Genomic DNA, 26479 nt, shown 5'->3' with positions numbered 1-26479 from the left:
ACATCCATACTTACCTCCATTGAAGTTGGTTTCCTCTGTTAATTATTTTTACTTTAGACATCTGCTTTTGCTTCTCTAGAGCCAACTTAAATCTTGTGATACATAAATCATTGTTCTGTAAATGTTTCCCTGTTACCTTTGATCTCATTATCAAGAACCAGGATCAGCGAGCCCCCTTTTTTTGATGGGCTGGAGGCACACTGCTGTAGACAGTTCCCCTGAACACACACTAAGAATTCTTGCCCTTCTCTGCTGGTAATACAAATATTATATGAATCTATATTTGGATGAATTAACTCACCCCAATGATAACTACTACCCAGTTCTTGCAGTAGTTAGCGTGCTTTATTTTGCATCCCATTTCATTTTCTACTAAGGATTTTGACATTTTCATTTACTTCTGTTTTCATTTCAATTTTACATATATGCGATTTCCAATGAAAAAATCTCTTGACCTTTCAAATAATGGAGTTGCAACAAAATAGGATGCCACCAGATGACGTTACACTTATGTATTTTCCAGATCCACCAACCCATATCAAAAGAAATTGAATGAATGGTTTTGTTTGCGAGACTGTGCTTTCAGAGGCTGCAGTTGAGGCTGTTGTGGTACAGTGGTAATGTCCCTACTTTTGAACAAGGAGACCCAGGTTCAAGTCCTACCTGTTCCAGAGGAGTGTCTTATAATTTCCTAACAGAGTGATAGCAAGTATCCAGAAGCTGCATTTCCTGATGAGGCTGTCATCTCAATATGTCAAATGTTCCAATATGACCTACATATAGACAACCTCCAGTAATATTCCACAATTTTCCAATCTTGAGCATTTTTTGGGGAATCATAAGGGCCATCCAGAAGAAAGTCAGAAGGACTATTGCAGATACATAAAGCACATAATTGATTTGTTTTTTTTTACAAATCCGTCACTCCTCCAACGTATGACTAGCCAGAAACTGCAATAAAGTGCTTTTTACTTACCGCAAATGACAGAATTCCTTCTGACCTCAAAACATATTTGAGGCCACCATGTGAGTTATTGAGCTACCAGTGCAGTTCAGGTATATTGATAAATTGCTAGGAGTGCCACATGATCAGTATGCAGCTCGTTTGTGGTCATCACTATACAGTTCAATTCAGGTGAGCACTCCAGGCAGCATAAATTATGCATTTTCTTGAGGCAGTTCACTGTATTTCCATGCAGGTGGAACAAAAGCATCAGTTTCTTAGCAGGTAAAAGTCCCCACTGAAATCTTTGCCACTGACATTTTCAAATAGTTCCTGACATTGACAGTTGGCCAGTGCAAAGAGGTAGATGCCCCAATCAGAATTAATGTCTATAAGCATGCAAAATAACATTTGATTCCAATTTGAGCTCCAACATTGTTTGGCAAAACATAGGAACGTAATTCAGAGCAATAAAAGACCAGTAGGCCCTTCAGGCCTGCTCTGTCATTCAGTAAAATCAGATATGATGTGCACTTTCCTCAGCACACCACCCCCCCACCCCCCCCCCCCCACCACCCCAACGAAGAAACATGAAGCTAGAGAGAGCAATGAATGAATGCATGGCTCCAATGCTGCCATGCAGTGGGAGAAATGTGTTCTTGCGAGGCACTGCTAGCTACCACTACTGGAGAAAGTAAGTAGGGGTTACCATTGACCGGAAGCTCAACTGCACGTGCCATATAAATACAGTGACTACAAGAGCAGATCAGAAGCTAGTAATGCTGCAGCAGGAAACACACCTGACTCCCCAAACGTATTCATTAACTACAAGGCACAAGCCAGGAGCATGATGGAAGACACGATAACAAAGTGTGAAGCTGGATGAACACAGCAGGCCAAGCAGAATCTCGGGAGCACAATGATGGAATACACTCCACTTGTCTGGTTGGGTGCCGCTTCAACAGCACTCAAAGGTTGAAACCATCCAAGTCAAAGTAGGTTGCTTGATTGGCACAAACCATCTACTTCCAACCATTAACACTCGGAAGCAACAGGATCCACTCTCCTACAAGAGAAAGTATCCTCTCAGAATCCACCCCGTCAAGTCTACCTGGGCTCTTGTATTTTTCAAGAAGAGTGCCTGGTGGCCTCCCATGTTTCAATGGGTAAAGACCAAACCTGTTCAATCTTTCAGCATTAGATAAGCCCTTCGTGCCAGGAATAAGTTGTTATTTTGTAATGTTTAGTTCCCTTTTAATAGTGTAATAGCTCACTTTAGCTGTTACCTCCTCAGAAAAACTATAATGAATCAGTTAAACTCAGATTCCCTTTCACAAAGTCCTGTTAACTCTGACTGCATTATGATTTTCTAACTATTCCGCTATAACTTTAATAACAGATTCTAGCAATTTCTTTATGATCTGATGTTAGGCTAACTTGCCAATAGTATCTAGCATCAACTATATTTAATGAGGTTCAAGTGACATGGAGCTATGGAAAGACAAGGACAGTCAATGACAATTAGAAAATAGCATCACAAAATTGCCTGCAGGCTACTAGATCATTGATGCTGCCTTTGAAGTATTCAGTCTGTCCAAATCATGAGTACTTTTTTTTTAAGCCGAATTCAACTTTATTTACATTACCAATTCCTGTGTTTCAAATGCCAGATATTGTGTTTTTTTTCTGAATGCTGAAACGTTATCTGACAGTACCACAATATACCAAAACAATCTGGTTATCAAAGGGGGATATTGGAGCAAATGACACATGCGTGTTTGGTGGGCAACGAATAGTTTGCGGTATTCTGATGGTCAAAAATGGCCATTCCTTCATTTATAAAATATTTGATTTTCCATGTATTTTTGAGAGAATAGTTTGATATGCTTTGTAACTCATCCTGTAAATAAATACACAATATTGGACTAAAAATGATTTCCTTTTGGAGATTGCAGGCCGCTGTCTGGATCTTTGTTTATCCAGTGACCTGAAAGCTTTGTCTGTTATCACAGAAGTTCAATTGTCCAAGGAACCAGAACCAATTATCAGCTTTTTTCAGGTAGAATTTTCTAACCTTTGCTCAGAAATGTGTGTCATGTCTAAGATAATGGATTCAAACTTGAATAATTCATCATGAAATGTCTCTTTATAGCCAGTACTTTATTTATGCAAATTAAATTCCTCTGAGCCCGCAATAAGGAGCCATTAAAGTTGATTAGGAGTTCACATTCGTTGTGCCACTAGAATTTTTATTAAGCTATGATTATTTGGTTGGACATTAATTACAGCATTGTGTAAATTCAAGGAATTAATTCACCAAAAGTTTTAACTTTGAGAGAGGATGTTGACCTTTTAACCTGTGATCTTCTAATTTGTTTACATAGTTGGATACCACTTTGCTATCAGATTGTTTACCTGAGGTAACTCGCATGGCTCGGAAGTTCACTCATATTTCAACACTGCTCCAGGTAACATAGTTATAAGTGTGCACTAGTTGGGATCATCATCTTGGAGATTAATTATTGAGAGCATAGAATTTGTCTGACTGTCTATTGCCTTGCACTGGAGAGTATTAATTGGCAACAGTTTGTCACATATATAAAGGATTTTACTTTGAACCAATCATAACTCGATCAGAAAAATTGGGAGTAAAAGCAATGTTTTGTTTGTCTTCAACTACTAACTCACCTTGTGACTTGTTTGAGTACAATCACCTTTTGGACCAGCAAGTTCCCAATTCAGTCCTTGAGTGTTGCTGAAATTTTACTGCAGTTGGCGTTGATGCTTCTGGCTTGAAGAAGAGAGAGTGAAAATGGAATGATTCAGAATTACTGCTCCTCCTGGTATTTCTGTAAAGCCGTGTATAGATATGTAGGGCCTATTGTAAAAGGTTTGATATTTGCAATGAAAGATTCCCCTTGTTCAGTAGTGTGTTTAGAAAACATAGAAAATTGGAGCAGGAGTAGGCTTTTCAGTTCTTCTAGTCTGTTATGCTATCCAAATTGGTCATGGCTGATCGTCCAACTCAGCACACTGTTACGACATTCTCCCAAAAGCCTTTAATCCCAGGCCAAAGAACTATATCTAACTCCTTTTTGACAACATTCGATGTTATGGCCTCACCTGCTTTCTGTAACAGAGAATTCCACCACTTTCTGGGTGATGAAATTTCTCTTTATCTCAGTCCTAAATGGCCTAACCCATATCCTTAAAATGTGACTCCTGGTTCTGGACTCCACAATCATTGTGAACGTCCTTCTTGCATTTACCCTGTCTGGTCCTTTTTAGAATTTTGTAGGCTTCCCATGGGATCCTCCCCTCAATCTTCTAAACTCCAATGGATATAGTCCTAAGCAATGTCTCTTTGTACATCAGCCCTGCCATTCTAGATATAAGGCTAGTAGACCTTTGCTCTCCCTCCATAGCCAGAACATCCTTTATCAGATAAGGAGACCAAAACTGCACACAGTATTCCAGGCGTAGTCTCACCAAGGCCCTGTACAATTGCAGCCAGACATCACAGTTCCTGTACTCAAACTCTCTTGCTATGAAGGCTAAGATACTGCTTTTTTGTTCAGTGCCTACTGCACCTGTTTGCTTATTTTCAACAGCGGTGTACAATGACACCCAGGTCTTATTGCAACTCCCCATTTCCCAACCTGATGTCATTCATATAATTACCTACATCACGCTTCATGCATTAGATGACAAGGGGATACTTTACTACATTAGAGAAGCTGCTCACCTTGAGTAGTGGTATTTCTGAAATGCTAGAATAGTTTCATATTTATAATAAGCTAAATCCTGAAAAAGGATATTAAGTGTTTTCAAGACCTTCATTCATGTGATTGGTTTTGGGAAACAGTTTTTTTTTGTTCAAGAAATAATTGATCTTAATAGGCTCTTTAATGGAGATTGAGTTGAAACCAGATTAAAGTCTTTACCTTGGTGAAATATAGGCTGCAGGATAATCTGTTATTTTCAACACAGATTTAGAAATAAGACAATATAATTATGAATACAACACTGAATTAGTGATAAGGCAATATAGTTAAAAATACACATCTCAGTTTTTCTTTGTTAAAAGTTTGCCAGTATCATCGTTGTCGTATGCATGTGGGAGTCTCTAGTTTGATAATCAAAACTCTATTAAGTAAAATGTGGAATTTCCCGATGGATTACCTGAATTGACCCCTGGACTACAATATAATACCAGAGAATTTATAAGTTACTAGGTTGGGTAGTTTAATAATTAATAAATTGTTAATTAAAAAAATATCATTAACCTTGGTTGTCTTCATTTTTTTTTCTGAACTTTCTCGTTCTTTTTTAAATGGATAGTACCAAAAGCTGTCTTTAGCCTGCATGTGTGAAGCATGGGAAGACATTTTGATGCAAATGGATTTAAGACTGACAAAGTTTGTGCAGGTCAGCTGTGACATACATAACTCTATTTTAGTTATGCAATGTATTGTATTTTAAGGTTTTGGAGTAGATCTGTAGCTCGGGTTGTGGGTGTTGAGGTTGGTTGGCTCGCCGAGCTGGTTTGTTGTTCTGCAGACGTTTCATTACTGTGCTTGGTAACAGCCCCAGTGCAGCCTCTGATGAAGGGTTGGTGTGTTTTCCTGCCTGATTGTTTTAAACTCTGGGATCCGTTGCAATGGATTGCCTCACTTCCGGGTTTCCTCTGTAGTGGAATGTATATGGGGTCTGATTATTAATAAATACATTGAACTTGACCCCATATACATTCCACTACAGAAGAAACTCCGAAGTGAGGCAATCCATCACAACAGACCCCAGTGTTTGAAAACCAGGTGGGAAAACACCGACGCTTCATCAGAGGCTGCACTGAGGATGTTACCAAGCACAGTAATGAAACATCTGCAGAACAGCAAGCCATCCATCCTCAACAGTATTGTGTTTTGTTTCATACATGTTCTATAGTTTCTATGATGTTCTTCATGAGCTTTCAGATTTAAAAGGCATAAATTAACTCTGGCTAGCATTGCATGTTTCTATCATGCCTATTTTTTCCAGATATGCAGAATAACTTCAATGATTCTGCGCTAACAGTTTGTATTTCAGTTGTATAGGCATTATTTGAGAGAATTTTTTTTTACGGGAATGCAGTGGTCTGGTAGTATTTTCACTAGACTATTAATCCGGAGATAACATTCTGAAGACCCATGTTTGAATCCCACTGCTGCAGATGGTGGAATTTGAATTCAATAAAAAAATCTGGAAATAAGAGTCTAAGGATGACCATGAATCTATTCAACAGCAGTTGTTGGAAAAGCCTCTTTCGTTCACAATTTCCTTTGGGGAAGGGAATCTGCTAGCCTTACCTGGTCTGTCCTGCCCCAAACTCCCAACAACGTGGTTGACTCTTAGTATTAAAGGGTGGTAATAAATTCTGGCCCAGCCAGCGATACTCTAGTCCTGTAAATGAATTAAAAACCAAATTTGATGCTGAGGGAATCCCTCTATGTCCTCTGCTACAGATAAGGGCAAAGTATTTCCAAGGAACATAATTTAATCAATGACTATTGACTATTCAATTAATATCAATTGTGAAATAACATTTAATGGCTGAGCTTCTCATTGTAACAATATGACTCCAGTATACACAATTTTAGTTGATATTTAGTTTAGGAGATGATAATTTTGAACCGATGCAGTTCCTGATGCTGAAACAGAATGCATCATTTCGCTGACTACATCTGGCATTCATGCACGACATGTGTCTGACCCATTTGAACTGAGTACTTTGCTTATTCTGTTAAAACTAAGCCTTGAGAAGCAAACCCTTCGAAATGCTTCTTAAAGATATCGGAAAAGCGAGTGATTTATTGGAAACACATCTGATCAATCTGTTACATACCATGATGACTGGATCCTTCCCTTGCTGCCTTCAGCAGATATCCTAACCCAGGAAAACATCTGCCGAACACCTGCTCTTTGAAAAGTATAGCATGCACTTCATTTTTTTGAACTATACCACCACTACATTTCTTTTCATTCCTTCCATTTGAATGGCTTTCTGTACAACGATGGTATGGTCAGTTAGCTTATTCGTCCTGCTCACCTTGCTACCATTCCAAACAAGCTGAAGGAATTCAGGCCTCTTGGACAATTATGTCATCTGATGCCCCTGCTGTCTGCCATCTGGACTTCCTCACCTGCAACATGTACACTACACTTCCCTGTCCCTGAGCAGTGATCAAATGAAAAACCTGAGTTGAAGGGATAAGAACCCCCTTCTGGTACAAAATATCCAGGTCATTTTACTCTGAAGTGTCGCGATGTCCAGTATTTGGCCTCTAATTAATCACCCAGATTCAAAATCCTTGAGCTCTGGCAGATGTGCATCTCACAAGCATTCAGGAGACCGCATGTTTTACAGTTGTGCCAATTCAACTGTACTGTCATCCTTAATGTGATATGTTGTAATTCATGATTTTATTATTTAAGTTCTTTCTTTTCCTTTCTTTCTATTTTATTTGCTTCCCTCCTGTTTCTGTATGAGTCATACGGCATGGTAACAGGCTCTTCGGCGCATCAAATCTGTGCCAATCAAGAAACACCAAACCACGCTAGTTTCATTTGCTTGCACTTGTTCCACAGCCATCAATGCCTTGGCATTTTAGTTGCTCATTCAAATACTACTTAAATGTGTCTGAGTACCTGCCTCCACTACCCTCTTCTCTTTAAATTTACTCAGTTTTCCAGCACCCATTGCAATCTGAGGTAATGAATTCCACAAAATCACAACCCTTTTGAGAGAAAACATTTCTCCTCATCGCTGTTTTAATTTTGCTATCTCTTGTCCTATAACAATGACCTTTCATTGTAGATTGGGCAATGTGGAAACATTTTTTTTAATATATCTACCTTATCAATCCCCTTTAGCATCTTCTGTACCCCAATTAGATCTCCTCTCTATTCTTCTAAACTCCAGAAAATTTAAGCCTAACCTGCTCAATCTCGCTTCACAAGACAGCCATTTCTGGAATCAATCTAGTGAACTTCCTCTGAACTAACTTCAATAGAGCTTCAATAGGGCTCTGATGAAGGGTCTAGGCCCGAAACGTCAGCTTTTGTGCTCCTGAGATGCTGCTTGGCCTGCTGTGTTCATCCAGCCTCACATTTTATTATCTTGGAATCTCCAGCATCTGCAGTTCCCATTATCTCTGATTCAATAGAGCTAACCCCCTTCTCAAATAAGAGGACCAAAATTGTACACAGTACTCCAATGGCAGTGTCACTAATAGTTTGTGGTGGACCATGCTTCACAATTCACTGGATGCAAGATGCTATCAAATAATTTTGCCTTGTCAGATCCTGAAACCCTCTGATCTACTCCAGGCCAGACCCTAACCTTGCAGGCACTGTACCCAATACTGAGTCGAGTCATCCTGTTTCCCAGAATGTTGCACAGCTGTTTTATGGGAACAGTGTCCTGAAGTACTGATGTCAGAAACCCTTCCTGCATGCACCTTGTTCAGCTGTAAATTCATTTTGCAGTGTATCAAACATTTACTTGGTGCTGTACCTCTTCATAAATTGCTCATAGATCCCATTTCACGCTTTCATTTTGAGCTTCCTTTTAGCCTAACATTTCCCTGCTTTGTGAACCCTGCCCTCAGTTTTGGTAAAATGATGGCTGTTTCAAATGTCTTTTGGATTTTTTTTTCTAATGAATAGTGTAGTAATTTTTTAAAAGCCTTTTAAAAAATTTACTTTGTACAACCTTTTGTATTTGAACTGCTGACTAAAATTTCCACAGTCCCCTCTTTTCCCCTTTCATTGTTAATGAATTTTGACTAGAATTTGGAGAGACCAGTGGAAATGACACAGTTACATAATGAAATTAAATAATCTATGGTGCTGACAAAATCTCTGGTGATTGAATATATATCACAGAATCCTAAATGTTATTTTTTTGGTTTTAGGAAAAGAGCACGAAGACTTCCGTGCAAGAAGAGTTCATGGAACTACTGATGTGGGGAAAAGCTAGGTACGTCTGCCCAGGAATATGTTAATAAAATCCATATATAATTGCATGTGAGTGTTCCTTATGTTTTGGCCTTGAGCTTTATGGATATTAAGTATATCACAGGACGTGTAGTGTTAATCTTTGGTTATTACTAGGCAGTGAAATGGAATCAAAAGCTAGGGACCAGAATTTGTTTGCAATGAAGCGGCTACCGAAAACAATGGTTTCTCTCTTCCTAATATTTAATTGAAAGAAATTTCTGAAGGGATGTTTGATAAGTTGATAACAGTGGAGAACTGTGTGTTGTCAGACTTGCATGTGAAAACCAAGCTTGTGCTTGTGGATGTGTTGCCTTTGGGCAATAGGAAAGGTCCAATCTTAGATATTTGGATGATACCAGCAGTAATCGAATAGCAAGTGAAGCCATTGCAAGTGATTCCTCAGCTGTGATCAGATAAGCAGGAACGGAACCAGGTTAGTCAAAACCTACTAGCGACAGTGGAGTGATGTGAGGGGACACTGACATGGTTGACCTTACCATATCAGAGGCTGCATACATTAAAAAGGATAAGAAGGGATAATTCACCTTTGTCACAGTTATGTCGGATGTCATTTGTAACTTTGAGAGTTATTTTGGTGGTGTGGCAGGGGCAGAAACCCATTTAGGCATGGTGTTCCAGGAAACATCAGACAAGAGTTTTGGAAATGACAACATGTTCAAGTACTTTGGCAAGAAAATGGAGGGTGAGAGTGGGTCCATGATCTTCAAGGCAGCAAGTTCAGTTTTTTCTGAGGAAAGGAATAACGATAAACTTAAAGTAGAATATAGAACATTACAGCGCAGTACAGGCCCTTTGGCCCTTGATGGTTTCACAGGTTGGCGCAACAATCTGAAGCCCATCTAAGCTACACTATTCCATTATCATCCATATGTTTATCCAATGACCATTTAAATGCCCTTAAAAGTTGGCGAGTCTACTGCTGTTGCAGGCAGGGCATAAAGCAGCAACGGAAGGAGAATTAGTACCAATACCAGGTAACATGGGAATGAGGCAGGGAAATCTGGTGATCAGTAGTGGATGTTAATGTGGGCGTTCATGGACAAATGAGCTTACAAAGCATGAGTGGCAAGAAGGAAAAAATAGACAACAGTGCAAATTCAGGGCCATGGTTGGCGATGCCCTAAATGAAGATAGCTCGATAGGCTAGCAGAGAGGAGAGAATGGCACGACCTAATTGTATGATCTTGATCATAGTGATAAAGACGCTCATGAGCCCCTATCACATTCTTGTAGACGGACGTAGAGAGTTTGGTTGGTCACTGCTTTATGTGGGCCGATCAGGCAATGGATGGTTAAACCGTTCACGCACCCTTACAAGTTTGGGTCTTTTATGCTTTAGAGCACGAATGTGAATCTGTACCAGGGGAACAGGAAGGGTTAGAAGGCTTTATTGGGAAATGGGGATGAAAGTTTCTTGGGATACTTGAGTGAAGGTGAATTCACTAAAACAAAAGCTGCAGAATTTTAGCAAACGGTGGATGAAGGGCTAGACTATTGAACTGTTGAAAGTGCACTTATAAGCAAATGCACAGCTAGTTTCTTTTAGTGGATACAAAAGGAAGAGTTTGGTTTTAGACATGGAAGAAGGATATGAGTTCAGAGTGAAGTGAACCAGTGAAGAGTGATTGAGTTTTTTCGGTGATTCCTTTATGGGCTATGGGTGTCACTGAATTGGCCAACATCTGTTGCCATTCCTAGTTGCCCCTGAGAAGGATGGTGGTGGTGAGCTGCCTTCAAAAACTGCTGCAGTCTTTTTTTTTCGTATAGGTACACCACAAAACCATTAGGGAGGGAGTTCTCAGATTTTAATGCAGTGATACTAAGAATGGATTTATATTTACATGTAAGAATGGTGAGTACCTTCAAGATGATGGTATTCCCAAGCACCTGTTTTCCCAACCTTCTGGAAGGTGGTGGTCATGCATTTGGAAGATGCTGTCTAAGGGACCTCTGAGTTGTTGCAGTGCACCTTGTAGATGGTACAATCCGCCAATATGTCAGTGGTGGAGGGAGTGAATGTTTATAGATGTTTGAAACAACTGGGCTGTTTTGTTCTGGCTGGAGTCAAGCTTTTTGTATGTGCCAGAACTTCAAACACTTAGGCAAGACCTCATGAGTAGCAGGGAGGAGTTGACTATGAATAATGGTGAGTTTACATGGATGCGAAATTAAGGATATGTAAGAGGTCAGTAAACTTGGAGGTGAGGCAGTATGATTGATTGAGGAGAACATCTCAATGAGAAAAGTTTTATTGTACACCGGGCGTCTGGACAGAAGAGAGAGAGGATTTTAGATGAGCAGTGAACCAACATCTCTAACCATTGATTTTAAAAATAACTGGGATGGCGAGAGATTTTTGGTGTCAGCTGTTACATGTTGTATAAAAATGGAAAATTAATCAAACTTTTATATTTTCTGGCTGTGACTTATACATTTTTTTTTGTTTTGTAGTCCGGAGTTGCAGTCTTTGTTAATGAACCAGCTAACTGTTAAGGTGAGTGTATTTAAAAGACACAAATAAAGAATGTGAAGAAATTTTCTTTGTAGACTTTACTAATGATTTTGAACCCACCAACATAAACGTCTGTCGTATGGATTTCACATTTTCTCCCTAACGTAATGCTAGATTTTTGTGATATGTACAATTGGTTACTTTTATGCTTAAACAGATCTTTTACTTTGAATCTAATAGGGCTTAAAGAAACTTGGACAGTCCATAGAATCATCTTACTCCAGTATTCAGAAATTGGTTATTAGTCACTTACAAAGGTAGAGTGTCATTCTGTTTGAATTGTGGAAATGTATTTTGTTTATTTGGCCAAGATAAATTTCCAAGCCATTTATCAGATAATAACTGCAACATATAATTTGATTCCATGGTATTGCAATTCAGAGAAACTTTTGAAGAAATGTTTTGAATGCTCCCTGTAAGACGTAGCAAACTTAAATGTAAACTGTAGGTTTACCAATGGAATAATATCTTGACGATTTTTTAAAATTGAATGAAATGCAGCAGTGAGCAGTTATCTTTTGTAATCAGTTATGGACTATTATCATTCCGAAGTGATTTACACTTTGCCACACCACTGCACTTGTGTGTCAGGATCTTTCTTTTGGGACTGCAGTATCACCTATCATAGAGATGTACTCCTGATTCTCAAATTTTCACAGTAGAAATAGGTTGGAAGTTTTCAAATGGCCAAACAAAATCAAAAATAGTAAATTTGAAATCCAAATTGTTCCATGTAAATCAGATGTCAAAAACCTAAACCGAATGAAACCAAACTGGAGTAAGCTTCTTGCTACAGCATGTTTCTCTCAGACATCCAGAAGGAAAGAATTCAAATTCAGAGATTTCGGTGACAGTGCAGAAGGTTCTACCTCATAATTTTAATAACTAATCATTAAACTGAAGAGAGCTATTTGTCAAGTTTCCATGACCCTACCAGGAGTAACCTATTAAACCCAAGTGAAAGCAATATTCTTTTATGCAATCAACTTAGATTGTAGAGTTTTTGTTTTAATTCCACGTGCAGTAGGATAAATTTTTCATTCACATAGTCAATAAACATAAAGCTGGCATAACAATTTGAGTAAACAAGCTGGATTGATTATGAATCAGGGAAATATGTTTGGGGAATTTTGGTTAGAGCTATATATGTTCCAACTAATTTTACCTGTAACAGCCATTCACTGAATGATGTATGTGCCTACATAATGAGTTTGATTACTTCCTTGCATATAGAATTTTATAGTGGTAGGAATTGCTGAGTTTTCAAATGAAAAGATTAACCCATTACTGGCCCAGCTTTTAAATTAGATCTATACATCTGAGGCTATATAAAGTGTAGGAAATAATATTATTGAGTTGCAACTGGAAATAGCATGATAATGGACACCCTGAATACTAAACATCTCTGGTTCACGAAGGAAAGAAGGAAGATGGCAATATTGATTAAGGAGGATATTACAGTGTAGAAGAGAGAATGCCCTGGAGAGCCAAGGATGGAATCTGAAATAACAAAAAACTGCTGGAAACACACAGGCAGCATCTGTCAAGAATGAAATAGAAATAACGTTTCAAGTGCTATATGACTTCTTCAGAATCTATCTGGATAAAACTAAAAAGCAAGAGGACCCTGCTGCAATCTTATGCGCAATGGATAAGAGTTACCAACCAATAAATAAGGATGCGTAAACAAGAAAGCCCAACAAAGAGGTAAAAAATAAAGTCACCAGACCCTAAGCCTAAATATCAGTTGTCTGACATGGAGAAGCGGTGAAATTACTGGACTGATTCTGTGAATTAGAATGCATACACAGTCAAGCAAAATGAAAGGACAGTTGAGTGAGAGCAAGTGGTAGTAGAATTTAATTCTATGACTGTGGTTGGAATATGAGAAGAAATGGTTTTATAGTAGTACTAGGCAAAGGAAATGTGCACAACTTTTTGACAATGGACAGCATCAGTAACAGAAAAGCTGGAAACTGGGTTGCAATGTGGAATTAATTGTTACAGACCAAAGGCAAAAGAAGAAACAACATATTTCAAATAGCTGTGTGGTAGCAGGTGACCTGAGTGAACATGTAGAATGAGAAAGAACAGGATGCAAGGTATGAGAAACAAATGAAAAGACCAAGATCCTGTTGTTTGCTGTGGTATACCAGCTGTTGGTGCCTGTCCCTTTTGGAAGTTGCTGTCGGAGGAGTCTTATTGAGCTATTACAGCATCTATACATGGTACACAGTGGTGTGTTAGTGGCGTAGGGAGTAAATGTAAATAGCTAATCAAACTTGTTGTTTTATCCTGGATAGCTTCAAACTTCGAGTAGTTTTGGAGGTACACTTCTCATTCAAGTGACGTATATTCAGTCACACGCCTAAATTATGCTTTGTAGATAGTGGGCAGGCTTGGAGGCGAAAGGAAGTGAGTTACCCATTGCAGAATTCCAGACTGCACTTGTAGCCACAGTTTTTATATGGTTGGTCTATTTTAGTTTATGTTCAAAGGTAACCACCAGGACGTTCATAGTGGAGGATCAGTAATGCTGTAAAATGTCAAGGGGAAATGGTTGATTTGTCTCTTGTTTGAACTCACCATAGCCTTGCCATTGACCAGGTTTTCCTGCATATAATGTTACATATACGCTACTTTGGTATCTGACATGCTTTGTATGGCACTACATATTGTGCAATCTTCAAACATCCTTACTTCTGTGTACTTATGACCCTCCCTCCATCATTGATGAAGCAGCTGAAGATGGTTGGGCCAAGGACACAAGGCTTATGGAGGTGATGTCCTAAATCTGAGATGATTGACCTCTGTAACTGCAACCGTCATTTATTTTATGCTAGGTATGACTGCAGCTGACAGAGAGGTTTTCCTCGGGTTGCTTTCGACTTCAATTTTGATAGGCCTCCTCAATGCCTTGACGCAAAGAACAGTTACTTTCACCTCACTTCTGCAGTTTGCACTTTTGTCCATGTTTAGACTAAGGTTCAAATAATGCTAGGAGACAAGTATCCAAACTAGCTATCTGTCAACAGGTTATTCATTTGTAAGTATGCTTGAAAACGCCAGTGATGACCTCTTTCATCACTTTGATGATTGAGAATAGACTGATAGGGCTGTAATTGACTGGGATGTGTTTGTCTAGTTTTCTTTGTGTACAAGACATAAGTGAGCAATTTTCCTCATTTGGCAGGTAGGTGCCATTGTTGTAACTGTAGTTGACCAACTTTGTGACCAGTTCTGGAGCACAAGTCAATGGTATGATGCCATAATGTTATCTGGGGCTATAGTCTTTGCAGTATCCAATGCCTTCAGCTGTTTTTTTTTAAACATCACATGGAATGATTCAAATTTATTGAAGACCTGCATCATTGATGGTGGGCACCTCAGGAGATGGCTGAGATGATCATGTACTTCGCATTTCTGGCTATAGATGGACTCAAATACTTCAGCCTTGTCTTTTACACTGATGTGCTGGGCCCCCTATCATTTGAGATTGAGGATATTTTGGATCCTGTACTTCCTTTTGTTTAATTGTGCATCCTTGATGGCTCAATCTGGCAGGACTGCAAAGTTTAGATTTGGTTCATTGGTTGTGGGGTTGCCTAGCCCTGTCAGTTGCATTATGTTTTCACTGTTTAGTATGCCAGTACTTCTGTATTATATCTTCATCAGGCTGACTCCTCATTTTTCAGTATTTCTGATGGTGCCCCCGGCATGCCCACCTATACTGTTCATTGGTAACAAAGTGTGGAGCTGGATGAACACAGCAGGCCAAGCAACATCTCAGGAGCACAAAAGCTGACGTTTTGGGCCTGGACCCTTCATCAGAGAACTGTTCATTGGATTGTGATATGATAAGAAAGAAAATCCAAAGGGCGTAGGGGGAGTAACATTTTTTGGTGCTGATATTCAAAGAGAACAGAGTTGTTGCCATCTTGAATAAGTGAGGCAGTTAACCTATTGCATACTTTCAAGATATGACAGAGAATCACAGACTAGAAACTTAGAAAAATAATGGAATTCCATGGTGTCAGTTTGGATTCATGCCTAAGAGAAGCATCTCCATTTTGTTAAGGCGCAAGATGGGAAAATATCAGGTATGCCAATGCAGCATGAAAATTGTATTCATCAATCTGGACAAAGCTTAAATCCAGGTTCTCGGGGATTAAATTTGAAGGTTTATTAGAATTTGTAGAACCCTGGGAAGTGCTTACAGCTTTTACAGGACATCTACAAGGCAGGCAGGAATAAGAAACAAAGTTTCAAAGCCAAGTTTGGATTATACCAAAGATCAGCACTGATCACTTCCTTCTGCCTGATTATCGTGTATGATATGCCAGAGCAAGTGGGACAGGAAGTTACACGATTAATGTTGTTTACCAATAATATTGACTTACATGATGCGGATGATGAGACAATGGGTGAGTATCTGGAAACTTAGAGAAAATCCTGGAAACCAGGGATATGATGATCAGGAGACCAAAACACAAAAATGGACTGTCATTTTAAACCTAGGGCAAAGGATCAGAGTGAAGGTGTGAAGGTAATAGATGATGACTTTGATAAATTGAACAGTTTCAAGTAGCTGGGGTTAGTGGTAACAGAAGATGGAAATATGGAAACTAAGCAATGATTAGCTTTGTTTGGAGGAATGAGAACATGTGGAATGTTGAAGAAAAGCATTGTATAACTAAAAGGAAACATGTTCAAGGTAATTGTGAAACAAATTTCACCAGCTTATAGTTGATTGGCACAAAATTACAAAACAGTGATGCCATTTAACCTTCCATTTTGATATGTACTATATTGGCTGTAGGTGTAAGAGATGGCCAACTTCATCTGTTGCTCAAATATCTAAGCTTCCTTCCTCTACTAAGATAACATAAGGTAGAGAGGCCATCTTTCAGGATGAACAGTGGTGGCCACTGTGGTAGCCAGTAATACGCAGGATAGTTTGATAGCCCCATGTCAGCATAAAACATACATGATGAGAAGACTGAAGCCATATTTCATATACAATGTGAAGTATTTGCTCAAACTCTGGCATATGATTAACTCAGATAGTAGGAACTGCAGATGCTGGAGAATCTGAGATCACAAGCTGTCGAGCTAAATGAACACAGCAAGCCAAGCAGCATCAGAGGAGCAGGAAAGCTTTTAGACAATTCGGGCCTGGTTCCTTCTTCAGAAATGTGGGAGGGGAAGGGGATTCTGAAATAAATAGGGAGTGGGGGGGACGGTGGACAGAATACGGATAAAGGAGAAGATAGGTGGAGAGGATACAGATAGGTCAAAGAGGTGGGGATGCAGCTAGTAAAGGTGAGTGTAGGTGGGGAGTTATGGAGGGGATAGATCAGTCCATGGAGGATAGGTCAAGTGGTGGGGGGGGGTGGAAAATGAGGCTACTAGGTAGGAGATGGGGGTAGGGCTTGAGGTGGGAGGAGGGGATAGGTGGGACATCCAGCTCTACACCTTGTTATCTCATATAGGATTAACTCAGTTGGTTGGACAGCAGGTTTGCAATGTTCAGTGACAGCAACAGCGTAGGTTCAATTCCCACACAGCTGAGGTTATCATGAAGGACTCTCCTTCTCAACTTCTCCCTTTACCTAACATGTGGTAACTCCTCAGGTTAAACCACCACCATTTGTGTCTCAAACAAATACAAAGATGGCTGGAAAAGCTCAGCAGTTCTGGCAGCAGCCGTGAAGAGAAATCAGAGTTAATGTTTTGCGTCCAGTGACCCTTTCTCAGAACTGAGGCCAGGTCATGAACATCACCTAGCCACAAAACAACATGACCCACTATCACGAGTATCCTTACATACAGATGAGGAAGGATAACACTTTGATTGGGACAACACATCCTTCCTAGGACAAGCCAAACAGAGACACGCACGAGAATTCCTAGAAGCATGGCATTCCAACCGGAACTCCATCAACAAACACATTGATTTGGAGCCCATCTACCATCCTCTGAGAAAAAGAACAGGAAATGACATCACCAACACAGGAAAACCTAAACAGATAAATAGAAAGCGGGACATAACACCAGCGCTTCATCAGAGGCTCACTGATGACGTTACCTAGAATGGTGACGAAACGTCTGAAAACTAACCTTCCAGCTCAGCGAGCAATCTCACATCCAGTTCTTATGTAGTGTACAAGTCTCACTGATTAGCATACTCTATAAAAACAACATGTCCTATTGACCATCCACAGCAGGCAATCCACTGACCATTACTGAACCAGCCCATGCTCGCAAACCTCAGAACATTTGTGTTCAACGATAGATATGATTCTGCTGTTGGACAGATTGTACTAAATTATCCCGGCTTTTCTAAAAATTACAATGGAAACCAATTCATAACTTTCACTTGGGCTGTCAGTGTAATTCATTTGGACTTTCTGGAAGCTACATCTATTCATAACATAGACCTTGTTTTTTGCAGGCAGAAGGAATTTATGTATACATTGACCTTTTTCATTGAGGAAAGGGTTGTAGAGACTGAACCCACGCTGCATTCTACATGGCAACGCTATGATCAGACTCTGGCCTGAGTTTGCTCAACTAACTAAGAATGACAGTTAACAATTTTTGCTGTCTCTCCATTGCAACGACGTTCTAACCATTCAAAGCTTGTCTTATGCTGTATAAATTAGTGTTTTCTTTCTAAATTTGTTTTATTGCACCCAAGTCCTGATGAGTGCAAGACAAAAATCTTAAACTTATTGTTTCCAGCCTGTGCTGTCAGTGAATTAAATATAAGTTCTTTCTTTCAAGGAGGCTTTAGTGTGGGGCACTGAACTTTTTGAAGTTCCATGTGGAGTAGAAGTATAGAGCTGCAGATATATTTATTGTGAAATGGTGACATCAAAATAATTTGTGTGACACAGTGAAGAGAAAAGGCTAAAATAAACCAAAGACTGCAGTGCTGAAGATCTAAAATGCAAATAGAAATTGCTGGAGAAACTCACCAGGTCTGACAGCATCTGTGGAGAAAAAAACAGAGTTAACATTTAGAGTCCAGTGACCCTCCTTCAGAAAAAGGCTTTTGGAAATGCAACAATTCATTTTCATAGTAATTTAAGTAAGTTTAAGAATGCAGAATTGAATTAATAATGCACATTATTTTTTGACCTTATGAGCTGATTTTCTGATGTCTTCTTTCCCTGTCGCTATTACACAGTGGCTCAGAGGCTCTCCTGTATCATCTAAATGAGTTAAAGGGAATGGCAATGTGGAAACAGAAATACCAACCTTTAGGGTTAAATGTGCCAGCCATAGAAGGTATATCTTAAAAATTTTTAAGCCTTTAAGTGTTCAATACCTTTGTAATATTACGAAGTATTTGTTTTTAAAGAATTTGGAAGAATTGTAAAATATGTAGAGATGTCGGCTCCATATTAAACCAAAGTAAGAAAATGCTTGATGATGATTAACCAAATGGACAAAAAGGACCATGACTTACATAGAATGCAAATGAACAAGGTTTAATGGACAATAAATATCAACACTTAACATGTAATTTGATGAGCCAAGTTATAATATTTCCAAAGGATGTTGGTTTGCCTTTCCCAGACCTGCAGAGATCTTTTTCTTTGGTTCCTTAAACTTTGTCCTTGATCCACAATGTCCTACAAGATTTTAGTTTAGCTAACTTAACCCAATCAATATTAAGATTTCAATTCCAGTGGATTTTTTCCAAGCTCCACAACTTAATCTACTTTAACTTCCAGACCACTTTAGCTGTTGAAGCTACACATTTCATAAGCTGCTTGAATACTGAATTCTTCGAGCAACCCTTCATCCTGTAACACATTCCAATGCCCTGTGCTAATACTAATTTCCTAACAAAGCCCCATTACTAACTCCCTCCCCTGACAAATGCCTCTCAAGTGCCCTGGGAGAAATGCTAATACTTCGTAAGTGCAGCAATCTTTTGTGGTGCACCCCTCTTTTTAGGGATGTTACTTAATCAACTGTTTAGAGATGTTATTACCCATCCCTGGCACTGGTGGGACTTGAAGGCAAGCTCTTTGCCAAAAGATAGAGACACTACCATCGTGCCACAGTAATCCTCATCAGTCCTTTTTGTATATCCTGTTTTGGAGGTAGCTTGGCAACATTTAGCCCAAGTATGTGCACCAGCATCAATGCAACTAAATTTAACATATTTGTAACTTTTAATCAATGGGGTGAGTACTGCTAACTTCCCTACAATAATCAATTCTTAGTTGTATCTCTAACAGGAGATCCTCAGCATATTTAAGTCCTCCAACCATTTTTCTAGTCATTCACGTTTGCCTCTTGGTTTCTGTTTCCAGTTAAGCTACACTCACTGAAGGCCAATTATGCAAATATTCTTTCTTAAATGTTTTGTCATTTAAAGAGCTGGTAATGACTTTGTAGCAACATTGCCCAAAATTCATGAATCATCCCAAAGTTACATCCATGCCAAGACTTACTATCACTAAACTTAAGTACAGTACAATTTGAGACAACAAAATGTGAGGCTGGATGAACACAGCAGGCCAAGCAGCATCTCAGGAGCACAAAAGCTGACGTTTCGGGCCTAGAACCTTCATCAGAGAGGGGGATGGGGTGAGGGTTCTGGAATAAATAGGGAGAGAGGGGGAGGCGGACCAAAGATGGAGAGAAAAGAAGATAGGTGGAGAGAGTATAGGTGGGGAGGTAGGGAGGGGATAGGTCAGTCCAGGGAAGACGGACAGATCAAGGAGGTGGGATGAGGTTAGTAGGTAGATGGGGGTGCGGCTTGGGGTGGGAGGAAGGGATGGGTGAGAGGAAGAACAGGTTAGCGAGGCGGAGACAGGCTGGACTGGTTTTGGGATGCAGTGGATGGAGGGGAAGAGCTGGGCTGGTTGTGTGGTGCAGTGGGGGGAGGGGACGAACTGGGCTGGTTTAGGGATGCAGTAGGGGAAGGGGAGATTTTGAAACTGGTGAAGTCCACATTGATACCATTAGGCTGCAGGGTTCCCAGGCGGAATATGAGTTGCTGTTCCTGCAACCTTCAGGTGGCATCATTGTGGCAGTGCAGGAGGCCCATGATGGACATGTCATCTAAAGAATGGGAGGGGAAGTGGAAATGGTTTGCGACTGGGAGGTGCAGTAGTTTGTTGCGAACTGAGCGGAGGTGTTCTGCAAAGCGGTCTCCAAGCCTCCGCTTGGTTTCCCCAATGTAGAGGAAGCCACACCAAGTACAGTGGATGCAGTATACCACATTGGCAGATGTGCAGGTGAACCTCTGCTTAATGTGGAATGTCATCTTGGGGCCTGGGATAGGCGTGAGGGAGGAGGTGTGGGGGCAAGTGTAGCATTTCCTGCGGTTGCAGGGGAAGGTGCCGGGTGTGGTGGGGTTGGAGGGCAGTGTGGAGCGAACAAGGGAGTCACGGAGAGAGTGGTCTCTCCGGAAAGCAGACAGGGGTGGGGATGGAAAAATGTCTTGGGTGGTGGGGACGGATTGTAGATGGCGGAAGTGTCGGAGGATGATGCGTTGTATCCGGAGGTTGGTGGGGTGGTGTGTGAGAACGAGGGGGATCCTCTTTGGGCGGTTGTGGCGGGGGCGGGGTGTGAGGGACGTGTTGCGGGAAATACGGGAGATGCAGTCGAGGGCGTTCTCGATCACTGTGGTGGGAAAGTTGCGGTCCTTGAAGAACTTGGACATCTGGGATGTGCGGGAGTGGAATGTCTTGTCATGGGAGCAGATGCGGCGGAGGCGGAGGAATTGGGAATAGGGGATGGAATTTTTGCAGGAGGGTAGGTGGGAGGAGGTGTATTCTAGGTAGCTGTGTGAGTCAGTGGGCTTGAAATGGACATCAGTTACAAGCTGGTTGCCTGAGATGGAGACTGAGAGGTCCAGGAAGGTGAGGGATGTGCTGGAGATGGCCCAGGTGAACTGAAGGTTGGGGTGGAAGGTGTTGGTGAAGTGGATGAACTGTTCGAGCTCCTCTGGGGAGCAAGAGGTGGCGCCGATACAGTCATCAATGTACCAGAGGAAGAGGTGGGGTTTGGGGCCTGTGTAGGTGCGGAAGAGGGACTGTTCCACGTAACCTACAAAGAGGCAGGCATAGCTGGGGCCCATGCGGGTGCCCATGGCCACCCCCTTAGTCTGTAGGAAGTGGGAGGAGTGAAAAGAGAAGTTGTTGAGGGTGAGGACGAGTTCAGCTAGGCGGATGAGGGTGTCGGTGGAGGGGGACTAGTCGGGCCTGCGGGACAGGAAGAAGCGGAGGGCATTGAGGTCATCCGTATGCGGAATGCAGGTGTATAGGGACTGGACGTCCATGGTGAAAATGAGGTGTTGGGGGCCAGGGAATTGGAAGTCCTGGTGGAGGTGGAGGGCGTGGGTGGTGTCACGGACGTAGGTGGGGAGTTCCTGGACCAAAGGGGAGAAAGTGGAGTCCAGATAGGTGGAGATGAGTTCGGTGGGGCAGGAGCAGGCTGAAACGATTGGTCGACCAGGGCAGGCAGGTTTGTGGATTTTGGGAAGGAGATAGAAACGGGCCGTGCGGGTTTGGGGAACAGTGAGGTTGGAGGCTGTGGATGGGAGGTCCCCTGAGGTGTTGAGGTCATGAATGGTGTTGGAGATGATGGTTTGGTGCTCAGGTGTGGGAACCCTGCAGCCTAATGGTATCAATGTGGACTTCACCAGTTTCAAAATCTCCCCTTCCCCAACTGCATCCCTAAACCAGCCCAGTTCGTCCCCTCCCCCCACTGCACCACACAACCAGCCCAGCTCTTCCCCTCCATCCACTGCATCCCAAAACCAGTCCAGCCTGTCTCCGCCTCGCTAACCTGTTCTTCCTCTCACCCATCCCTTCCTCCCACCCCAAGCCGCACCCCCATCTACCTACTAACCTCATCCCACCTCCTTGACCTGTCCGTCTTCCCTGGACTGACCTATCCCCTCCCTACCTCCCCACCTATACTCTCTCCACCTATCTTCTTTTCTCTCCATCTTCGGTCCGCCTCCCCCCCCCTCCCTATTTATTCCAGAACCCTCACCCCATCCCCCTCTTTGATGAAGGGTCTAGGCCCGAAACGTCAGCTCCTGAGATGCTGCTTGGCCTGCTGTGTTCATCCAGCCTCACATTTTGTTGCCTTGGATTCTCCAGCATCTGCAGTTCCCATTATCTCTGATACTACAGTACAATTTGATTATTTAAGCATTATTAATTACACCAATATGCTAACAAGGTGGAGGCAAATCAGTCTTAATCCATAGTACAGTTTTAATGATGAATAACTTGTATGTAGAATTCTGTTTTAAGTATGCATACTTATATTTTTAAATGCCTATTAATGAAATACAAAGCATGAGCATTGGACGAATTCATCGAATTTTCTTTAAATGACTTAAAGTCATGGATTCTGGAATTTTGTAAATTATAAAACTTGCCTGCTTTTCAGTTTATCATTCACGCTGCTGACTGGCTGTCTTTGTGTTGTTATCCGTTCCTTCTTGCCTTAAATTGTGATATTTATTATATAACATCAAATTACAGAATGCATTTTGCCTTATGAGACACAGTGGTAGTGTGCTCAAGACTTTTCTAATGCTGTTCTGCTGACATAGGAATTATTGTTTTGCAGTTACAGGAACAAAAGCAAAGGTGAAAGGGGTCACGCTGTTGAATTACAATCTTAATACAGTTCATTAGCACTTAGACTTTAGAAATAAAAGCAATCTAACTCTATTTCTAATCTCTCTTTGCTATGATATATTGGAACAGCTTCAAACCACCTCATGAATGAAACTTGCTATTTTATTTTTCAACATTGATTTAAGTAAATTACTTCTTTTCTTTCAAAGATGCCATAAATGCTGTAGGAACATTTATACTGAAAGCAAATGAATTGTTACAGTAAGTACAAATGGAAACAAGCCTTGAGTTAAGTTGCTATTTTTGTGTGAAGAATCTGTTTTACCCGTAACAAATAAAAAGTGTAAATGAGCAATAACTGAAACATTGATGAATTTTATGAAAACAGGGAGTCTTAAATAAAATGAATACAACTAATTGAAAGGCATAGTTTGTGATTTAACAAAAAATCTTAATGTATGGCATACGAATGAATTACATTACAATAGGTTGAAATACGTTTCAATAAATAGTTGTTTTCCTTGTCCCTTCTCTGTTGTAAATGAATAAGCCGTTCTAAATAATATGGAAATTTTATTTTAAATACTTCCATATGTGAATAATATTTTAATGTTAAGCATGGCACAGATTTTGTATTTAGCAGGAATAACAGCATCACCTTGATTTGATGTCATTTATTATTTGTCACACATACTTCAGTACGGTGAAAAGTTCTGTTCTGCGTGCAGTACAAGCAGATCATAAAGTACATTGAAATACAGATGATAGGGTGGTTGAACAGAACAAGGCATGGTAGATGTTAGAGAACATTGTTAGTAATTTTTACAGGCTTTGAATTAAGGTTTAAAATTGTGGAATGATTATAAGAAATGTGAGATTAAGATCTGCTGTAGAGAGCTCACAGTCGACTTGTCAGTGCTGTCTTGAATCCATTTACTTTCTTTACACTTATTCAAGTTTGCAAACTTTCTATATGTTTGTTCACTGAAATTTGAAGTTGAATCCATTTCTTTGCAACACATTCACAGACTCTAAGGAGCAAGGTACTGCGTATAATCCACAATCAATAAGATTGAAAAATTATTGCAGCAGGCAAACAAAGTCTGAACTAGGAACTGTACGTCACAATAGCTAATTCAACCTATGTCATGTACTGCAAGTAAAATAAAGAGTGTGATTAAGAGTGTGAAAAGACAGAGAAAGTTAAAATAAAACTTTAAAAAAAACTGAAGGAATGGAATGGCATTTGAGAGAGTTTCTTCTATTAGTAGAAAGACTTTGAAAGTCATTATGATTTGCCATACCATTGCAAAATTATTCACATTGGAATGGTCAAACCCTAACTTTTTCTGGTAAGTTTATACTTCTGTATCGTGTGAATGTTAGGACTTCATGCTCTTCAGTGTGTTTCAATATTAAGTCTCTCACCGAGTGCTTAGAACAGTGTTTATAAATGCTGAAAGCAGAATTGATAAACTCATATGTATGCATTTCTTGGGGGCCATTTGTGTGTTCCTCCTAGTGAATGCCCCAAATTATATTTCTTTTCCTCCACTGGAAAGGGGAGGCTGTATTCAGCCCAGTTCCCTCCAATAAATTAAAGAAACTGCACTTTGGTGATTACTTGGTAAGTTTGAAACTTCCATAATGTGAATTCTTATATAAGGGTAGATTGAAATTTCCTCCTCCAACAAATGCCTCCCCACACCCCTGTAATATTTCACTAAATGGCTCTTCCTCACAAGAATGACTATTGTATAAAATAAGTCCAACATGTAATTCCGGTCCCCACTGCAGATCTCCCCATCTCCGCTCACTTTATCAAATGGTCAATCTTCCATTTATAAAGAAATGTGGGAAATTTGCCACACTCTCCTCTGAATCTGAGCCATCATTATTGGTGTCTCTACTGAGCAGCGCCACACCATAGAAACCAAAAAAATATTGATGCCATCTTGAGTACAACCATTAATATGATTGACTTTAACTGATACTCTTTTCTTTTTTAGAGTTATAGACAGTAGTATGAAAAGCTTCAAGGCATTTTTCCGATGGCTGTATGCAGGTAATTAAAATTGCATTTACCATAAAATCTATATGTAGTAGATTGTTCTATTGTATTGTAATTTTGAATGCTGCTATATTTGTAAGTCCTTGACTTCGATACAGCTAACAGTATGGAATGAAGCATGCTAAGTAGAAGAGTCTATTTCAGCATTATTATCAGTTGTATGAATAAAAATAATCATTTACATGTTGCCATTATAATTTAAAAGCAACTGTAGCATGCACTGGCAGAATTAATGTTACTTAATGCAGAATTGGAAATATGCCCACTTCACTCTGATAGAAGTTGCATGAACCTGGACAGTAGTTGATAAAGAGATGGAAAAGACTGCAGATGCTGAAAGCTAGAGATTTTAAATGCCAAGCTGGAAAAGCACAACAGGTCAGACAGCATCAGAGGAGTCGGAAAGTCAGCGTTTCGGGTCTGAACCCTTCTGAACAAGTGTTCCAACCTGAAATGTCAACTTCCCTGCTCCAGCAGTTGATAAATTTATTTTGAAGCCAATTTTATCAAGTTCTGTTCTGTCTAGTTATGTATCTACCAAACTGCTAGTCACCATATGAAGAAACGTGAATCTGATAATTACTGACTTAAAAAAAATGACTATTTATGTGGGCTTCCAGAAAATGTTCAATAGAGTTCCACATAATCAACTGTTAGAAAAAATGGAATCACATGGAATTCGCGGCATGGTTTCGGAAATTCTTTTGTGTGTTGGGTAACTTTGATTAGGGATGACGACATGCACTCTAATTGACGGGTTGTAACTAGTGGTATCCCCAAAGGATCTGAATTATTGATTCAGTTTTTTGCTGTGTTTGGAAATAATTCATGATGGGATAGACAATAATTTGTTGACAACAAAATTGAATCATACAATAAGTAATGTAGGTGAAAGTTGAAAAGAGATATTATTAGTGAGTGGACAAACCTGTCCCAGATGGAATTCAGAGAGGAACCATGTGCATTAATCTATTTTAAATACAACAAAACCAAATCGTACTGTTCTGTAAGTGGCAGGGAGTAAGGAATGGTGGAGGATGTGCTGGAGTGATGTCAGTTGTGGTCTTCTGCATAATAAGTGGAAATCCAAACAAGCTCCTTTAAAAGCTGCTAATGCCTAGATTAATTGCAAGTGTAAAATCTGAAATTGATAGATTTTAGATAAACTTGAGGCTTAAGGACAATAGCACCAAATTGTGGAAATTAGATTAAAGTACCAATCACTCATGATCTAATTGAATGGCAGAACATGCTCACAGGACTGAGTA

At 40.2% G+C, this 26479-nt stretch overlaps 1 protein-coding gene across 3 annotated transcripts in view; it reads left to right on the top strand.

Annotated features, from left to right (window-relative positions):
- Positions 1-26479, top strand: part of anapc4 (anaphase promoting complex subunit 4) — a 93278-nt gene that overhangs the window by 34532 nt on the left and 32267 nt on the right. For all 3 annotated transcript variants that reach the window (XM_048539134.1, XM_048539125.2, XM_048539116.2), the window contains 9 exons: positions 2892-3002; positions 3328-3411; positions 5285-5371; positions 8899-8963; positions 11456-11498; positions 11697-11773; positions 18709-18809; positions 23350-23401; positions 25150-25205. In XM_048539134.1, coding sequence (XP_048395091.1) covers positions 2892-3002; positions 3328-3411; positions 5285-5371; positions 8899-8963; positions 11456-11498; positions 11697-11773; positions 18709-18809; positions 23350-23401; positions 25150-25205 — 676 coding nt within the window. The remainder of the gene's footprint in view (positions 1-2891; positions 3003-3327; positions 3412-5284; positions 5372-8898; positions 8964-11455; positions 11499-11696; positions 11774-18708; positions 18810-23349; positions 23402-25149; positions 25206-26479) is intronic.

Source organism: Stegostoma tigrinum, chromosome 1 (assembly GCF_030684315.1).
Source record: "Stegostoma tigrinum isolate sSteTig4 chromosome 1, sSteTig4.hap1, whole genome shotgun sequence".
NCBI classification, from domain to species: Eukaryota; Metazoa; Chordata; class Chondrichthyes; order Orectolobiformes; family Stegostomatidae; genus Stegostoma; species Stegostoma tigrinum.
The sequence above is the reverse complement of the archived record's forward strand: the minus strand, read 5'-3'. Positions and strand labels throughout refer to the sequence as shown.